Raw genomic sequence first — 24,550 nt, 5'->3', positions numbered from 1 at the left:
TTTTTCAAGGTAACTGACTATGTGGCTTTACACCATTTCTTTACTTACAATGAAAATAGGTTACAAAGACAAGCACCTTCTCACACAGAGCTTACCTCAGGTGGCTCCATGAGGAAGAGAGCCACGATGATGGCCAGCTGCAGCAGTATGAGGAGGAAGGCAATGATGAGCTGTGCACACGCTGACATGAAGCGAGGTTTTTTTGTACAGATCTTCTTCTTGCTACCTGCCAGGATCCGAGCGATGCGGTTTGTCTGGTGTTGGATCACAAACACCATCAGGACACTTAACCACCACTTAAGCACAGTATGTGTTGAACATGCTATAAGTGTATTATGGACATCTGGTTTCTCTGTTTCCACACTGCTGCCACTGTCCTTACGCAGATATATACAAGGTTAAGGTAATGCAGTATTAGGTGACTTTGGCCGTCAGTGTCTACTGCCCCACAGACACTGATGACCAGAGCAGGTTAACATTGATCTAATGTGAAGGGCATAACAAGGCTTTTAAGCCTATATCTCTCACAACTGCTGCACCCTACATTTTACTTTTATTTATTCTTCACTCAGTCCTTACCTTGGTAACAAGTGCAGAGTAGCTCATGGCTGGTGACAGGCCTATTCCCAGTCGTTGGAGGTAACAGTGGATAACATGGGGTTTGGCTATGAGGCTAAAGGTACACAGATAACCCAGGCAGATCCCTGCCAATATGATGTAGCACAGCTCTCTACTAGAAGATTTTACTACTGGCGTGTCACAGAACCTAAACACAGACACATTTAGACCAACAATTGTGAGAATAAATAGAAACATACTGTACATACACACAAAACTAAAGTATATGTTTAAGAATTGAAACACACAGTGACTACAAAAAACACTTAAAATGTGCAAAGTTGGTAAGTATAGTGCATATCTATGTCTAGCATAGTGCTGTTTGCATAGAGCTGTTACCTGATGAAGACTGCAGTCACAAAGAATGTGGCCATTAAACCAAGGCATGCAAAGACCACGGCAGCAATAGGTTCAGGGTCTCCCCAATGCAGGTACTCCACTGGGATGGGGTCACAGCCTGGGGATATAAAGAGGCAATTGTTCAAACAAAAATAAAATTAAGGACAGGAACAAGGTAATGTCCAATGAGTTTTTCATAAAACTTTCAAACTTTTGCCAATATTTACCTCTGAGTTTACCTCCCATTCACTTTCCAATTTTTTTTTAGATCATTTTACATCATGCTTTGACCGCACATCTGGTACAGGATATCAACGAGGAAAGGGTCAGGATTGGAGCCCCACAGACCCACAGCTCTGTGCAAGTCTCAATTATGCAATAACTAGCTGACCAATATTGTCTTCAGCCAAAGCGTGAAATTTTGTACCATGTTTTTGTTACAATGTTGGGACTGAAATATGTTCATACAGTGACTCTGCTTCCTTGTGAGGACAAAATCCAGGCCCCCAACATGTAAAACACTGAATTTTAAAGAGATGACTTAAAGTAAAGTTAGGATGTGGTTAGGGTTAGGTTAAGGGCAGGATTAGGGTTAGGCAAGTAGTGGTTTTGGTTAAAGTTATGACAAGTCTTCAGGAAATGAATGTAAGTCAATGTAATGTCCCCTCAGGAAATGGAAACAAGTTTGTGTGTGTGAGTGTGTGTGACTGAAAGCAAGAAACTGTAAGAACAAGGAAAATAGGAAGAGAGAGAGAGGAGAATGAAAAACCTGAAAGTAAAGGTGTACAGGGACAGAAAGTTTTAGAAAGGGTCCTCATGTATCACTGCTCTTCCAGTCTGTCTAGACCAACCAGCCGGATAATTTCAGCAAGTGTTAAGACGGATCATAATTAGAACTGTCCCTTTAATTAATGACATTTTATCTACTTGCCTACGAAGATGACAAAGATGGAGGGAGGAAAGAAGGTAGAGGATTAAGAGAAAAATGGGAGGAGTGAGGATATAGACAGATACTGGCTACAGGGACACAGTGATGGATGAGCACTACAAAGAAAAAGAGTGACAGTAAACCATGACCAAGATTGAATGATGGGGAATGAAGAAGACTAGGATGAATAGAGACACAGATGAAGGGAGAGGAAAGAAAGAGTGGAAAACCAAGGAATGAAGAGACAAAAGTAACATGAATGAGAGCAAAAATGCAAAAATGAAAGCTTCACTTGCAAAGCAATGATGGATAATTAAAGAGCCAGGCTAAGTAATTGGTACAAAATTCATATTTTAAATAATAGATTAGATACAGATTGTTGGTAAATGAATAATCATTGAGTTGCGTCGCATTTTCACACATGCACACACACACACCTGTTCATACAGTACTGCAAATCACAGAGCGAGAGGGGAATCATTAAAAAGAACTTTAGTAATTTAATCACTTTGTTCTTAGCAGTCAAAGTTTATTAAATCAGTGATTTGGTTAAGTCTAGGGGCATCAACAACAGCCTAATTGCTGAATGGGAGCCTCAGGGTGGTAACAAACACAAAAAAATCAGGTGCAAGCATTCTGCAAGTGACAAGTGCCAAGTCAGTTACAACTGCATAAATATCTATGTAAATCATAAGATAAAACATTGTGTAGTTTGTGACAGTAACTGTCCTGCCCAGCTGTGAGGGGTGGAGTGAGAAGAAACTAAGGAACTTGCTGACCATATAGCTCCAATTAATCCTGCCCACATAAATATAGATGTTGGGGCTGAAAACCCCACAACAGTGTTTTTCTCATGGGTTTTCACAGCAATCTAAAGCTCTGGCTACGTCTGCTATTTAATACTTAATTAGTTCCAGGAACCTGCAGAAAATTGTGCAGTGTCTGACCCTGAGCCAAACTAGCACGTTAAGGGCAGGAGGTTCAGTCAATATAAAGTTTTGAGGCAAACTCATTTAAACAGTCTCAAACTTTTACCGTGGAACTTTACTGATCAGTGGACAGGCTCAAATCCCAAAGCTAATCCTCCTTTTTTTTCTTCTTTCTCTTGCCCTGGCTGCTGCTTCTGTTAGAGCTTCTATTCAGCTTTATCTTTCTCTCTCTATCTCTCAGATTCACTCTTTCCATCTCTTTATGTTTCTAAGTCACTTTTCTCTTACTCTTTTTTTCTTGTTTTTGCTCTATTGCTGTCACTTAAACTCTCCTGTTGCTTTCTGTGGGTTTCATACCCACTCTACCCACTGTATCTGCCAGCAGAGACACTGCTCTAGCTCCTCTTTTCTCTCTGCCTCTTTTTCTCTTCATCTCTCAAACTCTTTCTCTCTTTTCTGGCCTGAGGGAGAGAGATCAAAATGTCTGCTGGAGGAATAGGACAAGCAGTTTGTTTACACCTCATTATTAATGTTCCATATAGCTCAGCGGGGGGATACACAGCACTTATTGTTGATCAAATGAGTCACCTACACACCCTCTGACACATGAACATTGATGAACACATATAAAGTAACACGTGTAACCCAAATCAACTCTTTATCACCCTCTATTTTCAATGTCAACATTTTCATTGTCATTTTCTCACTGGTTTGCTCCTCATGTTAGTCTATGGAGGCGTCTGTCTTTGGCAGAGAGTCCTAGTCTGGATTTTCAGCAGGGCTCAATTCATGTTTTAATCATAGAACATGGTGAGGAGCTAGCAAGCAGTATAATGAGCAGCTGAGAGCATAACAAGGCAATATCCAACTGCTTTGAACGCAATGGAGGGGAAATAAATTTTCATTGCAACTGAAATTTATTTGCATTGAAGGCTGCTCCCGATGCAGAATAATTAAAACATTGGTGACCATGTCTGTAACAAATTAAAGGGGTGAGAGAGAGGGAGTGTAGGGAAAGCTAGAGGAGGGGAGGCGAAGGAAAAATGAGGGGTGCGAACAGAAGGATCATCTCTCGGTTTCTCACTTTGCTGTAATGGCACAGCGGATCTGGGAAAACAACAATCTCATTCAACTAAAAGTCCATAGATGCACACAGACATGGTCAAAAACTGTAGTTTCATGTGCTCAGCATGATGTTTCAAAATGTTACAAATGTTACAGTTACAAATAAACATGTACACAAACAGCCACTGACCTGTGAGGTCATCAGTAGGCCAGGAGCCCAGTTCACAGGCTCGGCAGGTGTACTCGTCGAACACAAACTCATTTTCTTTACAGGGTGTGCACGTCCAGCAGCAGCTCACTTCACCTTTACGGATCACCTGGAAGGGCAAGAATGTGTGATCTCTGTGTTTCCCTATACTTTTTGTGTACATGCTTGCTGTGTACATGCCAGCTCATGTCCCCAAGTCACTGCATGTACATTTTACTGTTATTCAGCTCATTCATTTCACACAGAATTTATTGGCCTGTAAGACATTTTAATCAATTTTGATTCTATGAAAGTGTTTCATGTACATTAAACACTCATCATACAGACACTTAATATATTTTATGTAGCTTGCAAATACTTGAAAAATGACATAACCAAACATTTTACATACATTAGTTATCTTACCTTAATCTGCCCTTTGTCACAGGGGTCACTGCAGACTGATTTGATGATGGCATCTTTGCTGGGCCAGATTTCATCATCATCTATCTTCAGTCCAGTGTTGTCCCAACTGCCAATGTTAATGTAGTCATAGTAGTCCTTCCCCATCTTTTTAAAGTTCATTATTTCATACCTTTAGACAAAAGGCACACATGAAAATACATCAACACACATGCAACACAGGATTGTGTCACAAATACTTGTCACATTCTTCATATTTCACCTCTGCAAGACCCACACAAACAAATAAGTAAAGATGTCCGTTTCTGTATTCAGTTTGAGTGCGTACCTGCCAGGTGAGTCCCCATTTTCATCAAATAAGATTTCTTCTCCAGACACACCTGTGAAGTTGGTTTTCATCAGGAAGTCCAACAGTGTAGCACCATCTATAGGTCGCATGGCATCACACAGGCCCTTAAAATATATCAAGAGTCATCTCATATCAAACAAGCATCTCATGGCCATCCCTTCATCTCCCTCCTTGGTTTGTCCTAGTGTGCTTCCATTAATCCATCAGAACAGTACTCACCTGATAACCTGGGCAGAGTGCCCGTTGCATGTTATGTAGGCCATATGCCATCGAGTAGATGGCATTAATAACAAACCCCATCTTAGTGTCCTGTGCATACTGCTGCCGAAGTGACTCTCGTTCTGCAGGGGTAAGTATGAGTCGGGGGGAAGGAGTTGGAGGAAGGATGGATAGAGAAATGCAGGTGTATCAGAGCAACTCTTCATTTGACATTTCTCTTCTAGTTTGATGAAACACAGTGTGCTTTTTTTCCCTAACATCAAAGACCACTCTCTTTCCTCGTGTTTCTCCTCACTGGCCACTTCCCACCTCCACAGCTCATTTCTTTCTTTCTCTCTCTTTGTCCTGTTCATTTTTATTTCACGTCCCATTTCATTAGAATGCATGAGACATGACTCCCTTTGATGCAGCTCTCACACACCGTTTTGCCTATGAATGGAGGGAACGAAACAGAGAGAGAAAGATGGACGGAGATGAATAGAAAGAAATAAAGAGACACTGCACTCACAGCCACAAGGGATGTCTCCAGATGAACCTGTAAGCTGTGTCTATCCTTATGTTACATGTGTAGGTGTGTGGGTGTGTATTTTCAGTGGCCAGTCTGTTTCTACTGTATGTTTTGTGAGTGTATGTTAACTGCATTAATATGGGCCATTTTGAAAGCCTGTTAATAAAAATGCAGATTGGTACTGTAGCCTGTTATGCTGACCCAAAACAATACAGCATCTCTCTTCCTTAGTGCCCAGATGGTCATGGTCAAAACAATCATAAAGTACAGCTGTAATTCAGAGGACATGTGTTATTTATGCCTATACACACTGCTACAGGTGTTCAAGAAGTAAATTTCAGGTCTCATCTCAATATGTCTCAAAGGGCTTCACGATCAATTAACCAAACTAATGTAGCCAAAAATCACTGTCATAAAAGAAAATATAAAGCTACAGAATATTTAGTTTTAAATATCATTGTATGTTTTTGTCTATACTCACTGCTACAGGTGCGGTTGTACTTGTTGTTCTCTTGTGGGTGGCCTTTAAGTCGACAGTGAAAACGGTGCTGCCAGAACTCAGGAAACCAGGGATTCCTGTGGTTGTTGTCTGGACGAAGTTTAAGGTAGTAATCGTCAAACCATTTCACATCAGCTGACTGGAGCTTTATGGTAATACCACCAGCTGCTTCCCTAACATAGCCATCTGTCACATCATACCGGTCCGCCCATCCATCACTGCAAGGAAACACAAGGAAAGATGGGTAGAAAAGTTTAGCAAACTCCAATTTGGGAGCAGACTGAGTTAAAAGTATGTAAATTTTCATTGTGTTGTTTGGTCCAACTATTATAAATGGATGTCTAAATAGCATAGTGTTGTATCAATGATAATCTGGCACTGTGGTCATTTGTCCCACTGATTGATTGTACAATGTCAAGATGGCAGGTCTAATATGAGCCTGTCAGCAGACAGATGCTACAAAAGAGAAAGGAAGGAAAGTAAGTTGGTTGTTACTGGGTGAAAATACATGTTTGGATTGAGAGATGAAGCACAGTGTCACCAATATGTCAAAACCATATTTAACATACATATGTCTCACACAGACACACACTAATGAAGACCTCTGGTGAGTGCTCCAGTTTCTTTGCAGAAAGAGACAAAGAATTAGAAACAGAAAGACAGGGAAGAGCAGCGAGAGACAGTAAACAGAAATAGCAAATCAGAGAGAAACAGAGAAAGGAGGCACAAATAGAGTGATTAGCAGTCAGAGGACATGTGGGAGGAAGCTCTTACATCATTATGGGCAATATCCAAAATTCATTGTATCACTGACCAATAGGCATATACAAAACATAAGACATACACACACTCACACCACCCCGGTGCTGAAATGATCTAGGTCAAATACAGCATGTTGGCTTCAGTTCAACACCTATGCCCAGTCGGACAGCAGCAAGATGAATATAACTGCCTTATAATGCACACATTAACTACGGAGACACATTGCTGTAGTTTGCATTTTTGAAGAAGATTTGGGTTTACTGCTCCTCAAGGAAGCACAGATGGCACAGCAAGTGTGTTTGTGTGTGTCTGAGAGAGATAAAGAGAGAAAGAACGAGAGAGAAGTGGCTGGGAATGACAAATCTTCTCTGCTTACACAACTACTGCCAACATGGCCTCAAGCTAGACAAAGATCGTCAGCTCTTCCAGTGGAAATTTTCATTTCTTTCTTTCTCTCTTTGAGCCTCCAGAGAAAAAAACTCATTTTCTCCTACAGCAGTTTTTTCAACCTCAGTCTGACTTGAGACCCAGAGTGTTTGTGTGCATGCGTGTGTGTGTGTGTGTGTGTGTGTGTATGTATGTAAACCGACTTCGCCGTCAGCCACCATGTGTCTCTGTGTCCCTCTTTCTGTGTCTGTCGTTCTTCTTGTCACCATCTACTACTGAGCTGTGGTCATAAATTGCAGTGGAAGCATTTCTGGAGGGCTATCCATTACATAAACCACACTGCCTGTAAACATTCAAGCAAACACATGTGGGTATGTGTGTAAATGTATCGTGACATATTTGTATGATGGGAATGGATTGGGGTGTGTGATGAGGACGGGGATCAGGGGGCAAGCACTGGTTTTGTTACCAATGCTTCTTTAGTTTTTTGTCATCAACCCCTCAGACTGGTCTGAAGGGACAAATAAAAGTGTTTTTTCAAACATTCCTCTTATCTTTGGGTCTTTAAAATTAGCTGAACAAACACTTATCAGTAGACTTTTTAATAATCAATGGGTTACGTGCACATCACTTCATTTTCTGTGGTCAGGTGCAAAAAGGAACCAGGTTGCATGTATATCACAATCCCAATGCCACTACAAACGTCTCATACACTGCTGCTTTGAAAAGTCTATTAGCGTGTTTGCAGATGCTTTCACCACCATTTCAATAAACACTGAATTAGGGATTACTTTTCATTTAACCGGTTGGATGACCCTAAGCACATATTGTTCTACATTATATGTATTCTTTATTTAAAGCTTTCTCTCTTTAAAATGAGTCCTGCGGATAAAAATGTAAATATATGGAGCTTGAAACCGTTTTGAGTGTTCACTACTGTAACTTTTTGGAGGAACACGGCAGCTCAGACCATTGACTGTTTTTGTCTCTGGTGTCATGCAGAGGACCTTGGCCCACGCAGCGCAGCAAAGTGCTATCATCACTCTGCATGGCCTCACGATGAATCGATCGGTAGCTCCCCTGAGGGAAGAATGAATAGGATTTTGGATATTTATGTGAGCTTTTGCTTCCAGTCTGTGCTTAACACAATAGTGTATTGACATTATGAAACACAGTGGGTGGAAGAGTGAGAAAGTACGAAAGAAAGTGAGAAAAGGAGAAAGTAGAAAAAAATAAGGATTAAAAATCAAAGAGACTGACAGAGGCAGTGAAAACAGATTTAGAAGTAAACAATCGATTATTAATCAAGACTCTTGCCTTGTCAATAGATTACTTTTTTAAAGTTTTCTCTCTCTCTCTTCTCTCTCTTTCAGTCTTTCTCATTAACATCATCATCTTTCCCTGGAGCCCCTTCATCCTGTTTTTCTACCTTTTAATTCCACCCCAACTCAGTTACATTCTACTGCATCTGTCTGTCTTTTGTTATTGTTTTTCTCATTTTCTTTTTCATGGACACAACACAGCACAATATGGTTTGTCATTCTCATGCTCTCTCTCTTTTAGACAAGGGCATTTTTTTGGACATTTATGTTTTATTAGAATTGTTCATTTATTTTACCATTTTATTTTTTATGCTTTCTGTCTCTCACTTGTCCCTTTCTTTATTTGGCTTGTCAACTGTCTGGCAAGCTTCCCAGCAGGTCACACCTGCAGCTCCTCAGAGGGCAGAATGACAACCAACACTGAAAACATACGCACAAACACTCTCACATCAACACTTGCACCAATCACAGGCTGAAATTAAAAATATTTCCAGAAAGTCCTTTGCAATTTTCCTAAAATATCCTGTTTGTTTTGCTGTTCATCTTCTCACAACCTCACCAATCAGCTTTACTCCCTGTGATGAAATATCAGCCAAACAAAATAGAGACAAAAATCTGAAGTGTTTTTTCAACTCAGTTCTAATGACCCATTGATGGATTAATGTTTAGTTAGCTCTCCAATACAACCCCATAAAATATTTGTTTTATATATTTGTCTCATCTCTTGCACAAATAGCATAAGAAATGTGATTTTACTAATGTCCAATTTTACACAATGACTCCCACACATGCTGGAACAACATAAATAACAATAATAGATTTTTATCTGAATCCCAGACATTCATTTTATAATTGAAAGATTGTTGTTTGTTTACATGGAAATCACTTAATAATCTCACAGTCTGATGTTTATTTGTTGTCCTTAATTGATCAATGTGTAAATAAATTATATCTGGATGAAAGCAAGAATCACCAATACAAGATCATTTTCAACTATTCCAGCATGGAAACAGCACACAAAGAGGTTTTGCAGTGGAGCAGTGCCATTTTTCTAACAGACAGTGAGGTTTGTCTTCACCTGAGCCTGTCTGGTATCTTGGTGACTTTGCTTGTGTCAAAGTAGCAGTAAGGCACAGTGGGGGCTGAATGTTCCTGTCTTTCAAACAGCAAACCACGATTTAGGTGTCAAGGCTGAACACAACTCTCTCAACAGGTCTTTTTAAAAATTCTACCATAAAACTTTCACAGTGGCTACTGTACATGTATCATTAACATGTTGATTAGTATGATTCAAACTCAAAATATTTAAGATGAACGGAAAGCTCTTACAGTATCTACAGAAATGTTCATTTATATGTCCACAGTTTCCTAATGAGATGCAGTATATTCCACTGCAAATCTTCAGCTCATGAACAACAATATTAGTATCCTCTTAAAAGACTGACAAAGTGTCAGTAAATCATGGCACAGTAGACTGCTTTTAAAAAAAAGGTGAGAGGAGATGATGTGATTGGTAATGATTAACACTAGTCCTCAATGCACCCACAGATAATGTATGATAATTGATTCCTCCCAGTCCAACCCCATTTTGAAGAGCACTGCAGGCAAGCTATGTGCCTCAGACTACAAAAATACCTAAGAGCGCTGGTGAGCCCTCTGCATGCTGTGCATGTCAGGGAGCTTCGCACTCTGTGTCCATTTCAGAAGTGTCTTGTGAACTATATGTATTTTGAACCAAATACAACAAACACTGAGAAATATACACAGATGTTTACCGAACACTCAATCAAATCTTCTATTCAGATTGTACCATAACTGTGTAGGCGATGTTGCCACAAGAAGAGAGCTTTAGAAAAAGTCAGAGTTTATATATACATACACTATAGAGCATGGAAGGAGTGTGTGTGCATTATTGTGTATGTGTTTGTAAGGGTGTCTATGTGTAAGGGTTGTCCATGTGTGCCATTAGAAATTAGTCTGATCAATCACTCACTCTATTTTTGGTCAAAATAACTGTTCTTAATGGCATCCTGGTTTTCTCTCTCTGTCGCTATCCACGTCTAGGAGCCCAAGGCCGTTACCATGGTTTTCAGCCCACGCTCAAACTGCTGTCTGTACTTTGTGTCTCATTAGAGCACACTGGATTTTAAGTGTGCACACACACACACACACACACACACACACACACACACACACACATACACCCTCTCCCTCTCACTTTCCCTCTCTCTGTCACACACACATGTGCACTTTTCTATTCACTATTCAATTAACATTAGACGGCCTGTCTCTACCAATACTGGAAATGTTATTTGCATAATAGTACAGTATGTCAGTGTTGTAGGTTACAACACTACCTTAAGCATAACTTCAACAAACCAATTGTGCATACAGAGACCTGGGGCAATTGCCTTTCCATTCTGTTCATTCAGAGTATTAATAGAATCTGGAACTCATCTGCAAATGATATTAATTTTCAGTAGGTCCTCTCTTGGTTATGAAATCCATCTCAAGCCAGAATTTTTTGACTTTTACCTCTATATTTAGTATAGTTTATGGAGATGAGGATCTACATGGAAGACTAGGTAATTTTGTTATTTATATAAAAATGCCTCAGAATGGCACATTTGTGCTGGAAGTACAGTATATAAATATGTGGACACTGTTGAAGTCAAGAATGTCAAAGAAATCAAGATGTGGCTGTAACACTGCACCCACACAGCTAAACAGTTGTAGAATCTTTGGCACACAAACTCTCGCCACTGTTTGATGAGAAAGAAGGAACTGGAGGCATGCATTTCAATTTCAGCATTGTTAGATTACTATAGCAGTTTGGATTGTTCTGTAATCATCGTAGTAACATTGGTTTAGCCCAGAAAAATATGGTCACACATTTTGCATTGACAAAATATTGGATCTGATCTGAATCTTTGCTGACAATAGGTCACTTCAGTAATTAATGTCTGAGATCTATAATAACATGCCACCCGACCCTAACCCACCCACTCTGGCTGCCATGGCAACCTGGCAGAGATTTCTAGATGAGCATCTGCTGCTTATAACCAAACATACAGCATACACATACACACACACACTAGTGATACACCAACCAAACCTGACAGCCTTAATTAGCTGGACACACAACACAAAGAATGAAAGTGAATACACACTGACAGACTGTTACAATCTGACTGAGCAGAAAAACTACAATATTGAAGAAAAAGATAATGTAAGCTATTCTGCATATCTGTGAACATCCAAAAAGTAGGTAATGGCAGCCTGATAAACAAGGAAGTCAAATATTCAAACAGATGTTGTCAAAAGGGTCATGTATTATGAAGTGTCAATTTGCATCAACTCACAGAGTGGACCATTTCAATCAAACAGGACAAACATAAATGAGCAGCTATGTCCGACTGTGTACAGAGCTCAGAGTGAGGAACTCAAAGGCAGCTGTAAGATGGCAGCTATTCGCCAGCACTGTTAAGAATTATGAAAGAAAACACAAAATGAGACCATTTTAAATTCAGTAATTATATTAAAGTAACTGAGCATCTTCGTAAGATAATATTACTTTGACATTAGGTATCAGTTTGTTTGCATTCTTATCGTGAGAGTTTGATGGAGTGCTGATATCATTTTAATCTTTCTGTGCTCAGTGGACAAACTGGTTTGGGACATATTAGATTGTCACAGGGGTTTGGGGGAAGGTAATTAGCTTCCACCAAAAATAGAGACATGTAACTCCTGGTAGTTCCAGTGTTGTCTTCGTTTAGAAGTCATCCAGTGAGTTTTGTGGAGAGGTCTGTCCAGTCAATGACGATAAGCTGACTGCTGCTTGATGGTCAGTAAATCCTTTGAAATTATAAATGTGGCTCCTTTTGGAACCACAAAGTCTTATTTGGGATTTTTACACATGTAACGTGTAGATGTCGAGGGGTTGGGAGTCAAAAGTAATGAGTAATATAACATGTTACTTAGTAGTAATGGCATTACTTTTTCAGTAAGTAATGCAACTGTCTAGTTAGTGTTCAATGAAGGTATATTAGTGACAAAGACAAACAAAAATGCAGTAATCCATAAAGCCATGGAATGTGCTAAAGAGAGGCTTTAGGAAGTGCATGATGAGCTCTGACAGTTTTTTGCAAATTGTAATTTAAACAGAAAGTATCAACCACTCCTGAGCCACAGAGCTAATCTATCAACAGTCTCACTCAAACGGTCAAAGTTCACCATGACAACAGCAAAACCCATTAAGCCAAATGTCAGAACTGTCTCATACTCAGACACAGTGGCGCTGCACTCAAAGTGTGTATGTGTGTGAAAGTTTGATGCAAGGACTGTATCCATGTGTGTACCCAACTGTGTAATTATGTGAGTGATCGGACCACTTTACATGCCTGTCCTTCAAAATCACTCTCTCTCTCTCTCACTCGCACGCACACACACACGCACACGAACACACTCACGTACTCACACTGGAACAGCCCACACCTGCTTACCTTGGCAGCAGGTTCACTTGCACTCATCTATCGATGCTAAACTTCATTATTCTGTCTATTTTTTCTGACATTCTCTCACCTCATGTTTGTCCTGTTTCTCTTTGTCCACGTCTGGATCCTCTGGATCACCTACCCCTTTACTCATCCTATTTCTACTGTTATATCTTGTTGCTGTGCATTCTCTGTACTCCTATCTATAAATCCTCCCCACATTGAGTTCCAACCATGTTTTTCTTACTATAACACTGATCTATCACTGATTCCATATTTTCTTCCTTCATCCATTTCATTGTTGTTCATGGTTGTTCACATCTATTTTCCTATTATTGCACTGAGTTTACTTTCTTTTTTTCTTTTTCTGTACTTTTACTTTAAATAAATGTCAAATAACTGTCAGATTGAAGTACACATACTCCCTATTTCTTAGTCACACAAGCATTTTGTTCAGGCTAGTTTAGGCATACAGAGTATGTTGGCAACTTTGCTGATTTCCCTTGGGCTTCAGACAACAAATGTTTGATTTGATATGTGACAGGGGGGCAGGAGGAAATCTGTCAAGGAAAAAGAGAAATACATGGATGCAAAAACTGTTATAGATACAGGCATAAAGATATTAAAGAGACAATGGCAAAAAGAGACAGAGGAGGAAAGGGAGATGCGAGGAAAGGAAACTAATTAGGAAAAGGAAAGCAAAGCAATAAGAGGAAATTATATCATGCAGAGATCCAAATAAGTAAAACATTTATTCATGGATTAATGTTGTCTCCCTTTTTTAACTGTACACACATACCAAAAAATAATGTTCAGACAACCAATTTGATTAATGCCCTTTAATTATGGTGTGAGTCAGGTGCCAGTACTGTCCTGCAGGTGCCAAATCTTGTCAGATCTTGGATGCTAAACAGGGCCGGACCTGGTTAGTACTTGGATGGGAGACCTCTGTGGTTCCACAAGCCAGTGTGGTCTTAGAGTTGGTCCCAAAATCGAGTAAATGGGTTGTGTCAGCAAGGGCATCTGGTGTACAACTTGCTAAATCAATCATGCAGATCAATTGATATGCTGTGGCAACCCTTAACGGGAGCAGCCCAAAGAGAAATTATCAGAAAGAGAACTTCTCCCATGAGTCACTGGAGCAAACTATCTCTTATTTGACCATACACGTTTGACATGCAAATTATTCTGGTGCTCCATATTTAAAGGCTATCTCAAAGCTCATATTTCTGCTCTGAGGAATCTTGGATTAGATGCTGCAACTTATTAAAATGATCTGAAACCATGTCACAACATTGCTGCAGTTTTATATTGAAGTACAGGAGTGACAAAAATACTGTAGAAGGAAAAAAGGAAAACATGCAAGTGAAGGAATCATAGACATGGTTAAGACAATTGAGAGATATCCTGTGGCTGGGAGAAGGAAGCAGAAAGAATAATTGTGGAAACTAACAAAAACTCTGGCCTGATGGAGAAAATTACAGCAAATTCTCTGTAAGTTTCATTTTTAGGATGCTAACTTTGGCGATGCATGTTGACTTTCCAGGCCTGTTAAAACTGCATCGTGCTTGTCATCAAGAAAATCCATCAAAAGCAATGAAGAAGAATTGTTTTGTAACAGAAGAAAACATTCAGCATTTAATGTTGCAAGAACAACCATTAGAGTATAGGTACATTCATATGAACTATTGCAGTGGTGGAGGTAACACAATGAAACACACTTCATTGCTGAATAGATCCACTCAGTTAGTGGAAGGGTAAAGTGAATGAAGACAGAAGGAGATAAGTTAGAAGGCCATAAAAAGTTGTAATTAGCCAGAGAAGAAACAAAAAAGTCAGTGAAAGTTGGTGAAAACTGAAGCACAAACCCAAGTTCACGCTCTAAAACATTATTCTCTGCACAAAAAGCACGACACTGTTTGCACAAAGTTTGCACTTTCTTGCTGACTATGGGTTTGTGAATGAAGGACTGCTGATGCCGAATATAGAAATCCCAAGATAAGCTCATATTTTCATGTACACACACTCAATGCCACTGGTAACACTCCTTCCGTAAGATAAAAAATATGTTTAAAAAATGCTTAAAGAATTGCTGAATAGAAAATATAATTCAATACAGTATAACAGGTTTATGTTGTAGAGGGCATGAAAAAGTACTGTGAAGTGAACCTTGCGTTTCCATTTTAATATTGGCAGACTGTCATGAAACCTACTGTGAGCCTGAAACACAGCTTGCCTTTTGAATGTAAGTGCAAATTATGTTAGGAGTTTTGTGCATGTTGTGTGAGAACAACGAATTTTCCATTTGTAATTTAATTTGAGTTATGTCATTCCAATAAAGCAGGAGAAAAAAGTGAGATCAAGAGCTCATTCTACATCTCACTTGAGATGGAGGGATGGCATGGATATAGAACTAAACAGAAAGAGAGTAAAAAGGAAGAAATATAGATGAGTATACACATACTGTAAAAAAAAATCATCTGGGTTTTGATTTTCTTACATTTCAGTATTTTCTAAGTACGACTGACTTGAAGCAGGGCACTGTTAAGCAAAGCTTTTAAGTGTCTACAAAAGGAAGAGAAAGTATAAAAACAAAACATTGGAATAATGAATATGGTCAAAAGAAAAGGTAAACTGAACAGTGCGAGATGGTTTAAAAAAATGACTAAAAGAGCAAAACAGCAAGAAACAATTAGACAGAGAAAGACCAAGGGTAGAGATGGTAAAGATGTCAAAATCCACAGTGATAAGACGGGATTGCAAGAAACAGAGAGAGGATAAAGTGACACAGATATGATCTCTGGGGGGCAAGATTGAATGGCTGACAGAGGGAGAGAAAGGAGGACCAGAAAGGAGACAGCAGTGTTTTGTAAGGTAGGATAAGCGTCTCTTCTTGGCAAGGTTGAGAAAGAAGAAGAGCAAGTATGTTTGAGGTGAAGAAGTGAGTTGAGTAGTTAAGAACGTGACAGAAGAATGATGTCAAGGGGAGGGAGATAGAGGGAGATAGAGATAGAGGCTGTACACACTGCCTATTCCTCTAGGTCTGGCCTCATCACTTTTTATTGCTTCACACATTAAAGTGTCATCTCTCAGATTCAGCACAGTGGACATTGTAATATCACCTGCTGAGGTAATGCACCACAAATGTAACATTACTATCTCTCCCTGTCTCTCTTATTTCTTCTTTATCTTTATCACCATGCTGCCCTTTTGATCTCTCACTCTCTGATCATCTCTCTGCATATATGCTTTCCCAAACATCTATCATTTTCTTTTTCTTAGCACTCCCTCACGTTCTCAGTTTGTACATTACAAGACTTCTGTGCCAAAGCCAACTCATTTGACTGGCTTTCAAAGGCAATGTCTCAGCCTCAAACCAAATCGTGAGATGAGTTTGAAGTTAAGTAGTGCAATGATTTGGCAAAGCCATTTCAATTTGAAACCAACCAAATAAACTGACAGTTACAAGTTTAAAAGTTAAAGGTTCAACACTTTCAATTCTATCTTAATACAAAATTCCACATGCCATATACGAAGCAAGTAATGACGATAGTGGCCTGTGACTTTCAATATACACACACTGAAATAGGTATATGTCTGGATTTTATCATAAATGCAGTTTAAGTTGAATCACAGGCCATCAACATTTGAGACAGCCAACTCACAACTTTCAGTATATGTACTAACATGTAAACTACACAGACAATGCACACTCTTCTCTACATACATGCAAACACACAGTCATTAATGGACAATCTTGTGTAACATAATGATGGGCCAGTGGCTTCGAAGCAGTAGTCAGAGCTATTCCGTGCTTTACACAGTGGCAATAATTATACTGGTTGGGCCTACACACACACACACACACACGCACACACACAGAGAGCATGTCTGGTTGACAGCAGGGATTAGCAAGGAGAGGTGCAGCTAATGCCCAGTAACGAGACATCCAGCTTATCGCCCACAGAATCGTGTCTGTGTGTCTGTGTGAGAGAATGAGAAAAAGAGAGGGAGAGAGAGAGAGAGAGAGGGCGAGAGTACCAGACTGATGTAGAGTAAATTATCCCCATGTTATTCTGGACTTCAATGACTTTCTTACATCTCATTGGTACCAAATGCCTCAATTAGTTATCTCTCACTCATTCCCTCCCTGCTTTTCTTAAATGCACTACATTTGCATTAATAGATGTTGCCATTGTTGCAAATCTGACACACTATAAAGACAATATGACAATAGTGATTAGCCTAAAACTATGTAACAATAATAAGGTAAATAGAAACTATACATACATAGCTGTGAATATGTAAATGTATATTTTACATATACATCCACGTACACAGGCTACACACTGTACTATGTGCATGGACTTAGAAGGTTATCATTAGACAGATGTTTCTGTCTGAACTGTTGACAGGGAATGATGCAATCTGTATCTATTTGTGTATTTGTCTGCATTTTCACCCAGAGTGCTGATCTGCTCCTCACAGCTCATGGGAAATAGATTATTAACCCTTGAGAAATATACAGTATTTTCCTTATCTGTGTATCATCTGAGTGAAATATCTGCTTGGCCTCTGTGTATCCTAATTAACAATGTAGGCATACTCTTTGCCATACACTTTGAGGACATCTTTTGCTGTTTGTGGTTGGGTTTTATGAGTGAGGCTGGTGAAAATGGGTGTAGATGGATTTTGTGATTAAATGCTTTAAAAGCATCCTTTTAGATTTGTATTGGAAACAGATATGTTCCTCGTTCTTTTGTCTGTGAGTAAAGTTTATTTCTGTTGACTTCCCTGGCCTTGCAGTGATTGTTGAAGGAGAACAGTTTTTGCTGTGTTCTTTCTGCCACTGACATAGTATGAGAAGGTCACCTGTATCAAGATGGCATTGTATTTATGAGTCCCAGTGGCCACAGATGATAAAGACAATTCACAGATGCAGAGTAAATGTTGAACGTGTGGCAGAGAGATATTTTTATTTCACACAACACCAGCTCTGGATGAAGTCTGTTTTGTTGTTTTCAACATATTTCTGTTGATTTGTGTTTTCTCTCTCTGATGATGCATGACATTGATATCTCGGATTCTTCTGAAAGTCATTTATTGTGGCAGTAGCTAGGGCTACACTGTCTTTGAGCAGAAAGCTGTAGATCATTCATTGTTAGGGGTTTTCCAGCCGATTCTTGGTGGAAAAAATGGAAATGGAAAAGGAACTGTAAAATCAAACCCAATGACTCAAAGGATCTAAGAAAAGAATTTGGATGTCCCCATCAATGTAAGTGGGTGTAGATTGAGGCATGCATATAGTACACAAGTGAGAAGTGCCTTTTGCAAACTCTCTCTCTCACTCTTTCTCTGTCTTTCTATCAGTTTTTGTTCTGTCTCTGTTGCTATGGTAACAGGCTGTGTGGGGGTTGTGATCCGGCACACATCACACTCATGTCAGCGAGCTCACTGGAAGAAAAGAAAAGCGAGGGAGACAGAGACAAATGGGTGATGTGGCTTGGTGTGTATATGTGTCTGCTAGTCAGCAGAGTATACACTAAGTAGGTGTCATTTAAAATTCAGCTAAAGAAACGTCGGCCAACTGAAACAATTTTCTCAAGCTTAAAAGCCAGTAAAAAGATTACAGCTGCCTTCCTAAAGTTGTAGCTTCAGTATCTCTCTCATCAGCAGGAGCGGACAAGGACATAAAAACTACCACTGGAGTTTGACTCAGGATGCAGGCCAACAAACACAGTATAAGAATGCATCACCTCGTTTTACACAGCAGTACTACACAAGCCATTGTAATAATATCCAGGTAGTAGTATCACAAATAGGTTTAGGCACAATTATACATGACTAGGTTTAGGAACAAAAACTATGTGGTAAGGTTTAGGCATGAAAAAGACATGGGTAGGTTTTGGGAAAAACAACTACATGATTAAATTTAGACACAGATGCGACTATGTTAACACTCATGCAGATGGTAGAAGCACCCTTTTGAGGTACCTGACAAAGTGTCAGAATGTGACACCATGGGAATTAGAATGGGCTGGGAAAAAGGTCACCCAACACGCTTAGTTGTTGATTATAGAGTAATAATTCATGAGTCAGTGTTCTGTCTTAAATATTGTCTGAGTGTGTTAAGTTGCCCTTGTCTTACCAAAGAGTCCAAACTCTCAGTACTTGGTGATATTCTAAACATGGGCATAACCAGGTACTGTGGGTTGGCATATAACAGTATAGTCAGACTTTAAACCAGAACTACTGTTATGTTTCATTTAGAAGACCAATTGCCACTGGTATGAAATAAAGTGTAAGTAATAAAGTTTTCAGTGGATCACTTGGGAACATTAAACAATCTCTGAGGGAGAATCAGTGGCTCATCAGACAACAGTACAGATGCATACCAGAGTGCATACCATTTTTCAAAATGGCCCAGGTTTTTCCTCCACCCTTCTGTGAAGGACTTCCCCAGCAGACACCAGAGAAACATACTGCCAACATTATTCAGCAGTGATAACATCAGTCAGACAAGTGTCTGAGATAAAAATCAAACTCCCAATCGTCACTCCGATGCAGTCTCCCTACAGCTCATCCATTTCGTATCTAGCACATTTTTAGAAATATGGCATGAGCTAGGATTTTAACAGGCCATGAACCTGTTTCGTCTTACACAGAAAGGACATAAAAAGAAAAAAAAGTATATTTTCAATTGCTTATTTAAAAATCTATGACAGGGAAGGCCAACACGATTTTGGCTGTTGAGCCTGTCATACAGTTTGCCTATCCTATGATCCACCAATGATTGTTTGGGTTTACATGGTTATGTCCCATTTCATGCAAATATATAGATTAAATTATAGATACTTTTACTACTGGTACAAGTTCATCTGTTTTATTTAACATGTCAAGAAGAGCTGAGCTCTTAAAAGCTGAACATTAAGACAAAGAATAGTTAATTAGTTGGTCTGTGTATCATTCAAAATATAATATTTGGTAGCATTAATTCCTCCATATTCACATCTTTTGTTTCTCTAAGGGTCTGCCATTTCTCAGAGGCATCACAGTTCATATTTCTCTTAATTACCTTTGCCTGGTTCAGAGTCGTGAGCTAAATTAAGGGCCAATTCATTTCCTGTCCAGGCACTTCAGGAGATAGCAGGGCAATTCTTTACAGACAGCCTTTCAAATGTGTGATGGATGAAATGCAAGTGTACTGAGGAGGTGAAAGAACAAGGCTGAAGAGGTGCTGCTGATTATGGAAATAAAGTACAGAGACAGAATGTCCAGTCTTGAATTGGAAATGGAGGGAATGAAAAGAACTGGGAGGAAACATCAGCAGTTTTTTGTGTCCTGATGAGATCTTGGTCATGAATTTATGTCACTTTGATATCAGTGTAAGAAAAAAACAGTTATGTAATAGTCAATTCATTAGCAAAAAACAGAAAACCTAAGGGGGAACCCTTTAGATTCCTGTGTTGATTACTACAACAACAGCTATAAAAAGGATTGTTTTTGGTGCATTAGTGTCTGTTTGTATGCATGCATATGTGTGTGTGTGTGTGTGTGTGTGTGTGTTTGAGCATGCTGAGCCACTGGGCTGACGTAATAGTCGGTTTAATCCCACAGTGTAAATCTCAGAAAATGAGCAGCAAAATGCCAAACTGAGAGCTGACGGCAGGATAACCGTGCAAACAATATAGTTTGTTTGTACCAACACACAGATTCATATACACAGACAAATTCACACAGGAACAAATAGATCTTTACTCTGGATAGCATTTCTACCTCTCCGTCTGTCTCTCTCTCTCTCTCTCTCGTCTGTCTGCCACTATCCTATCTAATTCCCAACACTTCTCCCAATGGAGTGCTCTAAGAGGATAAGACCATTCCCTGGGAGAGAAATAAGAGGATGAATATGTGTGTGTATAGGTGTGTTTTGTGTACCCATGCCTGTGTGTGTGTGTGTATACGCACATGCATTTATTTTTTGGTAAATGCATATGTTGTTCGGTCAATGTGCAACTGCACATCGCATGTTAATGTCACATTTAGTTGCATGACTGACAAACACTTCCTTCACCCCCTTTTCCTTAATTTTCAAATATAAACCAGAAATACTGAACAGCGGAGTGTATAAGATACACATACCACTTTAAAGATTTTTTAAAATGTTTTAAGATACCCTGGCCCGCCAGGCCCAAGCCTTTCTCAGCGAAAGAAGATGGGTCGGGAACCGCTGCCATAGACAGACAGTTATGGTTTTGCAACCATAAAAATTAATTCCAAAAGTGATTTTTATAAATAGGTATTGTGCCCTTTAAATATATGTGTAATATATTATTTTTAAATTAGTTATCTTTTTCTGTGTAAAAGCTTGATAAGATTGGTAAGGTACTGACAAGTGTTCACCAGAGCGGCATAATTCTTCTTCTCCTATCGGCTGACAGTCAAAACAGAAACACTATTATTAACTGACAAGAACAGATATAAATAAGTTGACAAACACATTGGAGGGTAAAAGATTTGAAATAAGTTGTCATTTTACCTGTTGTAACCGAGTGTTGGTGGGGCATGGATTTTAATTCTGTCACTAAAAAAAATACCCACCCTCAGTTTGCCACTGGTACAAGGTCAGTACAGAATTAAATTAACCACAAGGTTTTGTATGATGTAATACTGTTTCAGTGGCCTAAACAGCTCATAAAAAATTCACAGCTAAAATCCTAATCCAGGCACTGACCTAGAGGGAATGCTCACAATAACAGCAAAACCTCCTACAAGTAAAAACCACAATCACTGTATGTCTCACTTTTCCATGTTACATAGACTAATTTGCTACTGACATTGTAAAAATATTGTATAACAGGTGCTACTGTAATTGTTTTAATCACTGACATGTACATCTATATAAGCACTTGCCTAAAATGCTCAGACACAAGAAATATGTGATTTGCTGCTGTCCTTTTATACTGTGTTAAATCCCTTAATAGACTACACATTTTCAAAGCAGTTACGATTTAAGGAACTGAAGTCTTTAGCTTATGAAGGAGATGCATGTTGCCTTATGTGCTAACTGCACTGTTTCCATTACTTTCATGTTTATATTTGATATTTAGTTGTCTATTTGAGTCTTTCTCCTCCTTATGGAAAAATATTGATGATATCAATCCTGATTATTGCTGCAAATCTTTCATCTCAAATCTCTGATTTGAGAGAAAATTCAGGATTTAAATAGACAGGAGAATGAGCAGACAGTGAAAGAGACAGAAAAAGAAAGAGACAGGTGGTGACAAAGAATGGGAAGAACCTGTGAGTTGAATAAAAAATTCTTTGATACTGGGGAGTTTCAGTTCACCAGCCTTTTGATCAGCTGTCTTAGAGGACTTTGCCCAAACTGACAACAGAAAATGAAAGTCAAGATAGTTTCTGGGGTTGAAAATGTGAAGACATACACTTGCTGACAATGTTCTTTGATGTGCTTGACACTTTTGACACCAAGGAAGGAAGAGGTCGAAGGCACAACACTTTGATTTTATAATTCCTTTCTTTTGTCCAATTCATGGAAAACGTGTTTGATGTTGCACTACAAAAGATTGTCAATAACAATGATAAAAACAGTGTTTTCTAAAAAAAATATCAAATCTAATGACAAACAGACCTCATTGACTTTTGGTCTGTTATTTTACATACACATAATGAACATATTAATAAATATTCCATTTTGAACAAAAGAGAGAAGTTCGAGACGTACAGAGCTTGATGCAGACCTTCTGAGGAAACTCTGCTGCATACACAGTCCACACCACAAATACAACATTTTAACCAATGGAGTCAAATATAGACAGCCAAAGTAAAACTGGAACCTCTGAATTTTGTTCCAGGTAAATTAAAAAAAACGAATTTAAAATGTGTAGTAAATAACTTAAATCCAGTCTTGTGAAATAACGACAGTATGTCTGTAGCTCATGCCATATTTCTAGATTAAGGAGGTATTTAAAACAGTGTTATTTCACTGTATATTCTATGTTTCTCTTTCAGCAACTTTCAGCAAACACAGCATATCACAACTCATCCTCAGGCAAGGGTTCACAGTGAGTTCAATATGTCTGCAATAACAAAACAACACCAAAGAAGAAGACCAAACAGCTTAGATGTTTTTGGAGAGCAGAGATAACGGCCAAAAAGTTGGAAAAATCACTTTAGAAAAAGGCATTACAATGGTTAAGGCTGTGTATAGAGGCTTTTCATGTGATGGCATCAGATCACATGACACATGAATGTCCACCATACTGGATGTGTCACAGCATTGTGCCAGAGAAGACTATGATGTATTAGACAAACATGGACGTAACCATAAACAAGACGTAATGATACAAATCAGTGTTGTCAAAATTTGGTACAGTACATCGGTTGGACCACACTTTAGAATGTCAGCAAATACGCCAGAAAATGAGGTTCCTCTGTCCCCAGCCGTGTGTGTTTGTCCACATGTCTCTACCTGCTTTCACCATCCAGATGAGCAACATCACAAGCAGCATGTTTGTATTTCCCACAGCGTCAAGTACCTTTGCATTTCATACAGACGGCAGTTTGATGCCAAACTTCATCAAACAAGTATGTTACACACTGGGATGAGAACATTTCAGTAGACAGGGTAGGAGCCCAACATGTTATGTTGGCCATCATGAAAAACTTTCTGCACCACTTAGCTAGCCATGTTAGTCAGAGAGCAACCATAAGTGCACTCAACAGTCTACTGAGTGACAGTTCCCACACCACAGGAAATACATTTGGAAACTCAAACCACAAGCCGAAAAAGCAATCTGGCAACTAAAACAAAATATCACGACTTGGTGACGTGTCAAAAAAAAGCCTCTATAGATCAGTATCACCTCTATAGAGCTCCATCAGTATTTTCTGTGTGGAATCTGACAATTCAAGATGTGGGAGAGGTTAGAGAAATGTTTAGGCTTACCAAAAACAAAACACTTCCTTAAAAGACAGAGCTTAATTCAGCAACAAGCCAATTTGCCCTGTTCAGAGTACCGGGAACTAAAATAAGATTTAAGTTATTACCACAGATTTTCAATGACATTTAAAAACCCAGTTTAAACATATCATATTTACTCACATCTCAGCAGCAGTAAGAACATGCACGTGTCTTCAGCTGAAGTGTGTCTTAGAAAGTATCCAGAGAGAAACCACAGACCATTTACAGAACCCTTACAAATGAGACCTCACCAAAGAAGGATGACTCACTACACTTAAACAGGTACAGTCAGTCACTTACATAGACCTGCACAAACAGTGGCTCACATTTGCATAAACTAAGCTGCACAAACTCTTGTCAGCAAACTGTGACAATGTACAATCACACACTTTTACACAAAAGCAACTGTACTGTATGATCAGCTCTTCCATCTCCCACCTTCTTTCTCCCTCCCTCTTATTCATCTATCATTCTTTCCTACATATTCCCCTTTAATTACCAGTCTTTTATTGCACAGTACATATTATTACATATAATTAAT

General features: G+C 39.1%; 1 protein-coding gene across 1 annotated transcript in view; it reads right to left on the bottom strand.

Moving 5' to 3' along the window:
* The window catches only part of grm5b (glutamate receptor, metabotropic 5b), a 45,280-nt gene that overhangs the window by 7,122 nt on the left and 13,608 nt on the right, over positions 1-24,550 (bottom strand). Inside the window, exons 6-13 of the mRNA XM_026328649.1 lie at positions 6,047-6,282; positions 5,058-5,179; positions 4,818-4,942; positions 4,493-4,661; positions 4,070-4,196; positions 958-1,075; positions 580-766; positions 96-254 (exon numbers count right to left, since the gene is read on the bottom strand). Coding sequence (XP_026184434.1) covers positions 96-254; positions 580-766; positions 958-1,075; positions 4,070-4,196; positions 4,493-4,661; positions 4,818-4,942; positions 5,058-5,179; positions 6,047-6,282 — 1,243 coding nt within the window. The remainder of the gene's footprint in view (positions 1-95; positions 255-579; positions 767-957; positions 1,076-4,069; positions 4,197-4,492; positions 4,662-4,817; positions 4,943-5,057; positions 5,180-6,046; positions 6,283-24,550) is intronic.

This window comes from Mastacembelus armatus, chromosome 13, assembly GCF_900324485.2.
Source record: "Mastacembelus armatus chromosome 13, fMasArm1.2, whole genome shotgun sequence".
NCBI classification, from domain to species: domain Eukaryota; kingdom Metazoa; phylum Chordata; class Actinopteri; order Synbranchiformes; family Mastacembelidae; genus Mastacembelus; species Mastacembelus armatus.
Note: the sequence above shows the minus strand (reverse complement) of the source record. Positions and strands in the feature narration are given on the sequence as shown.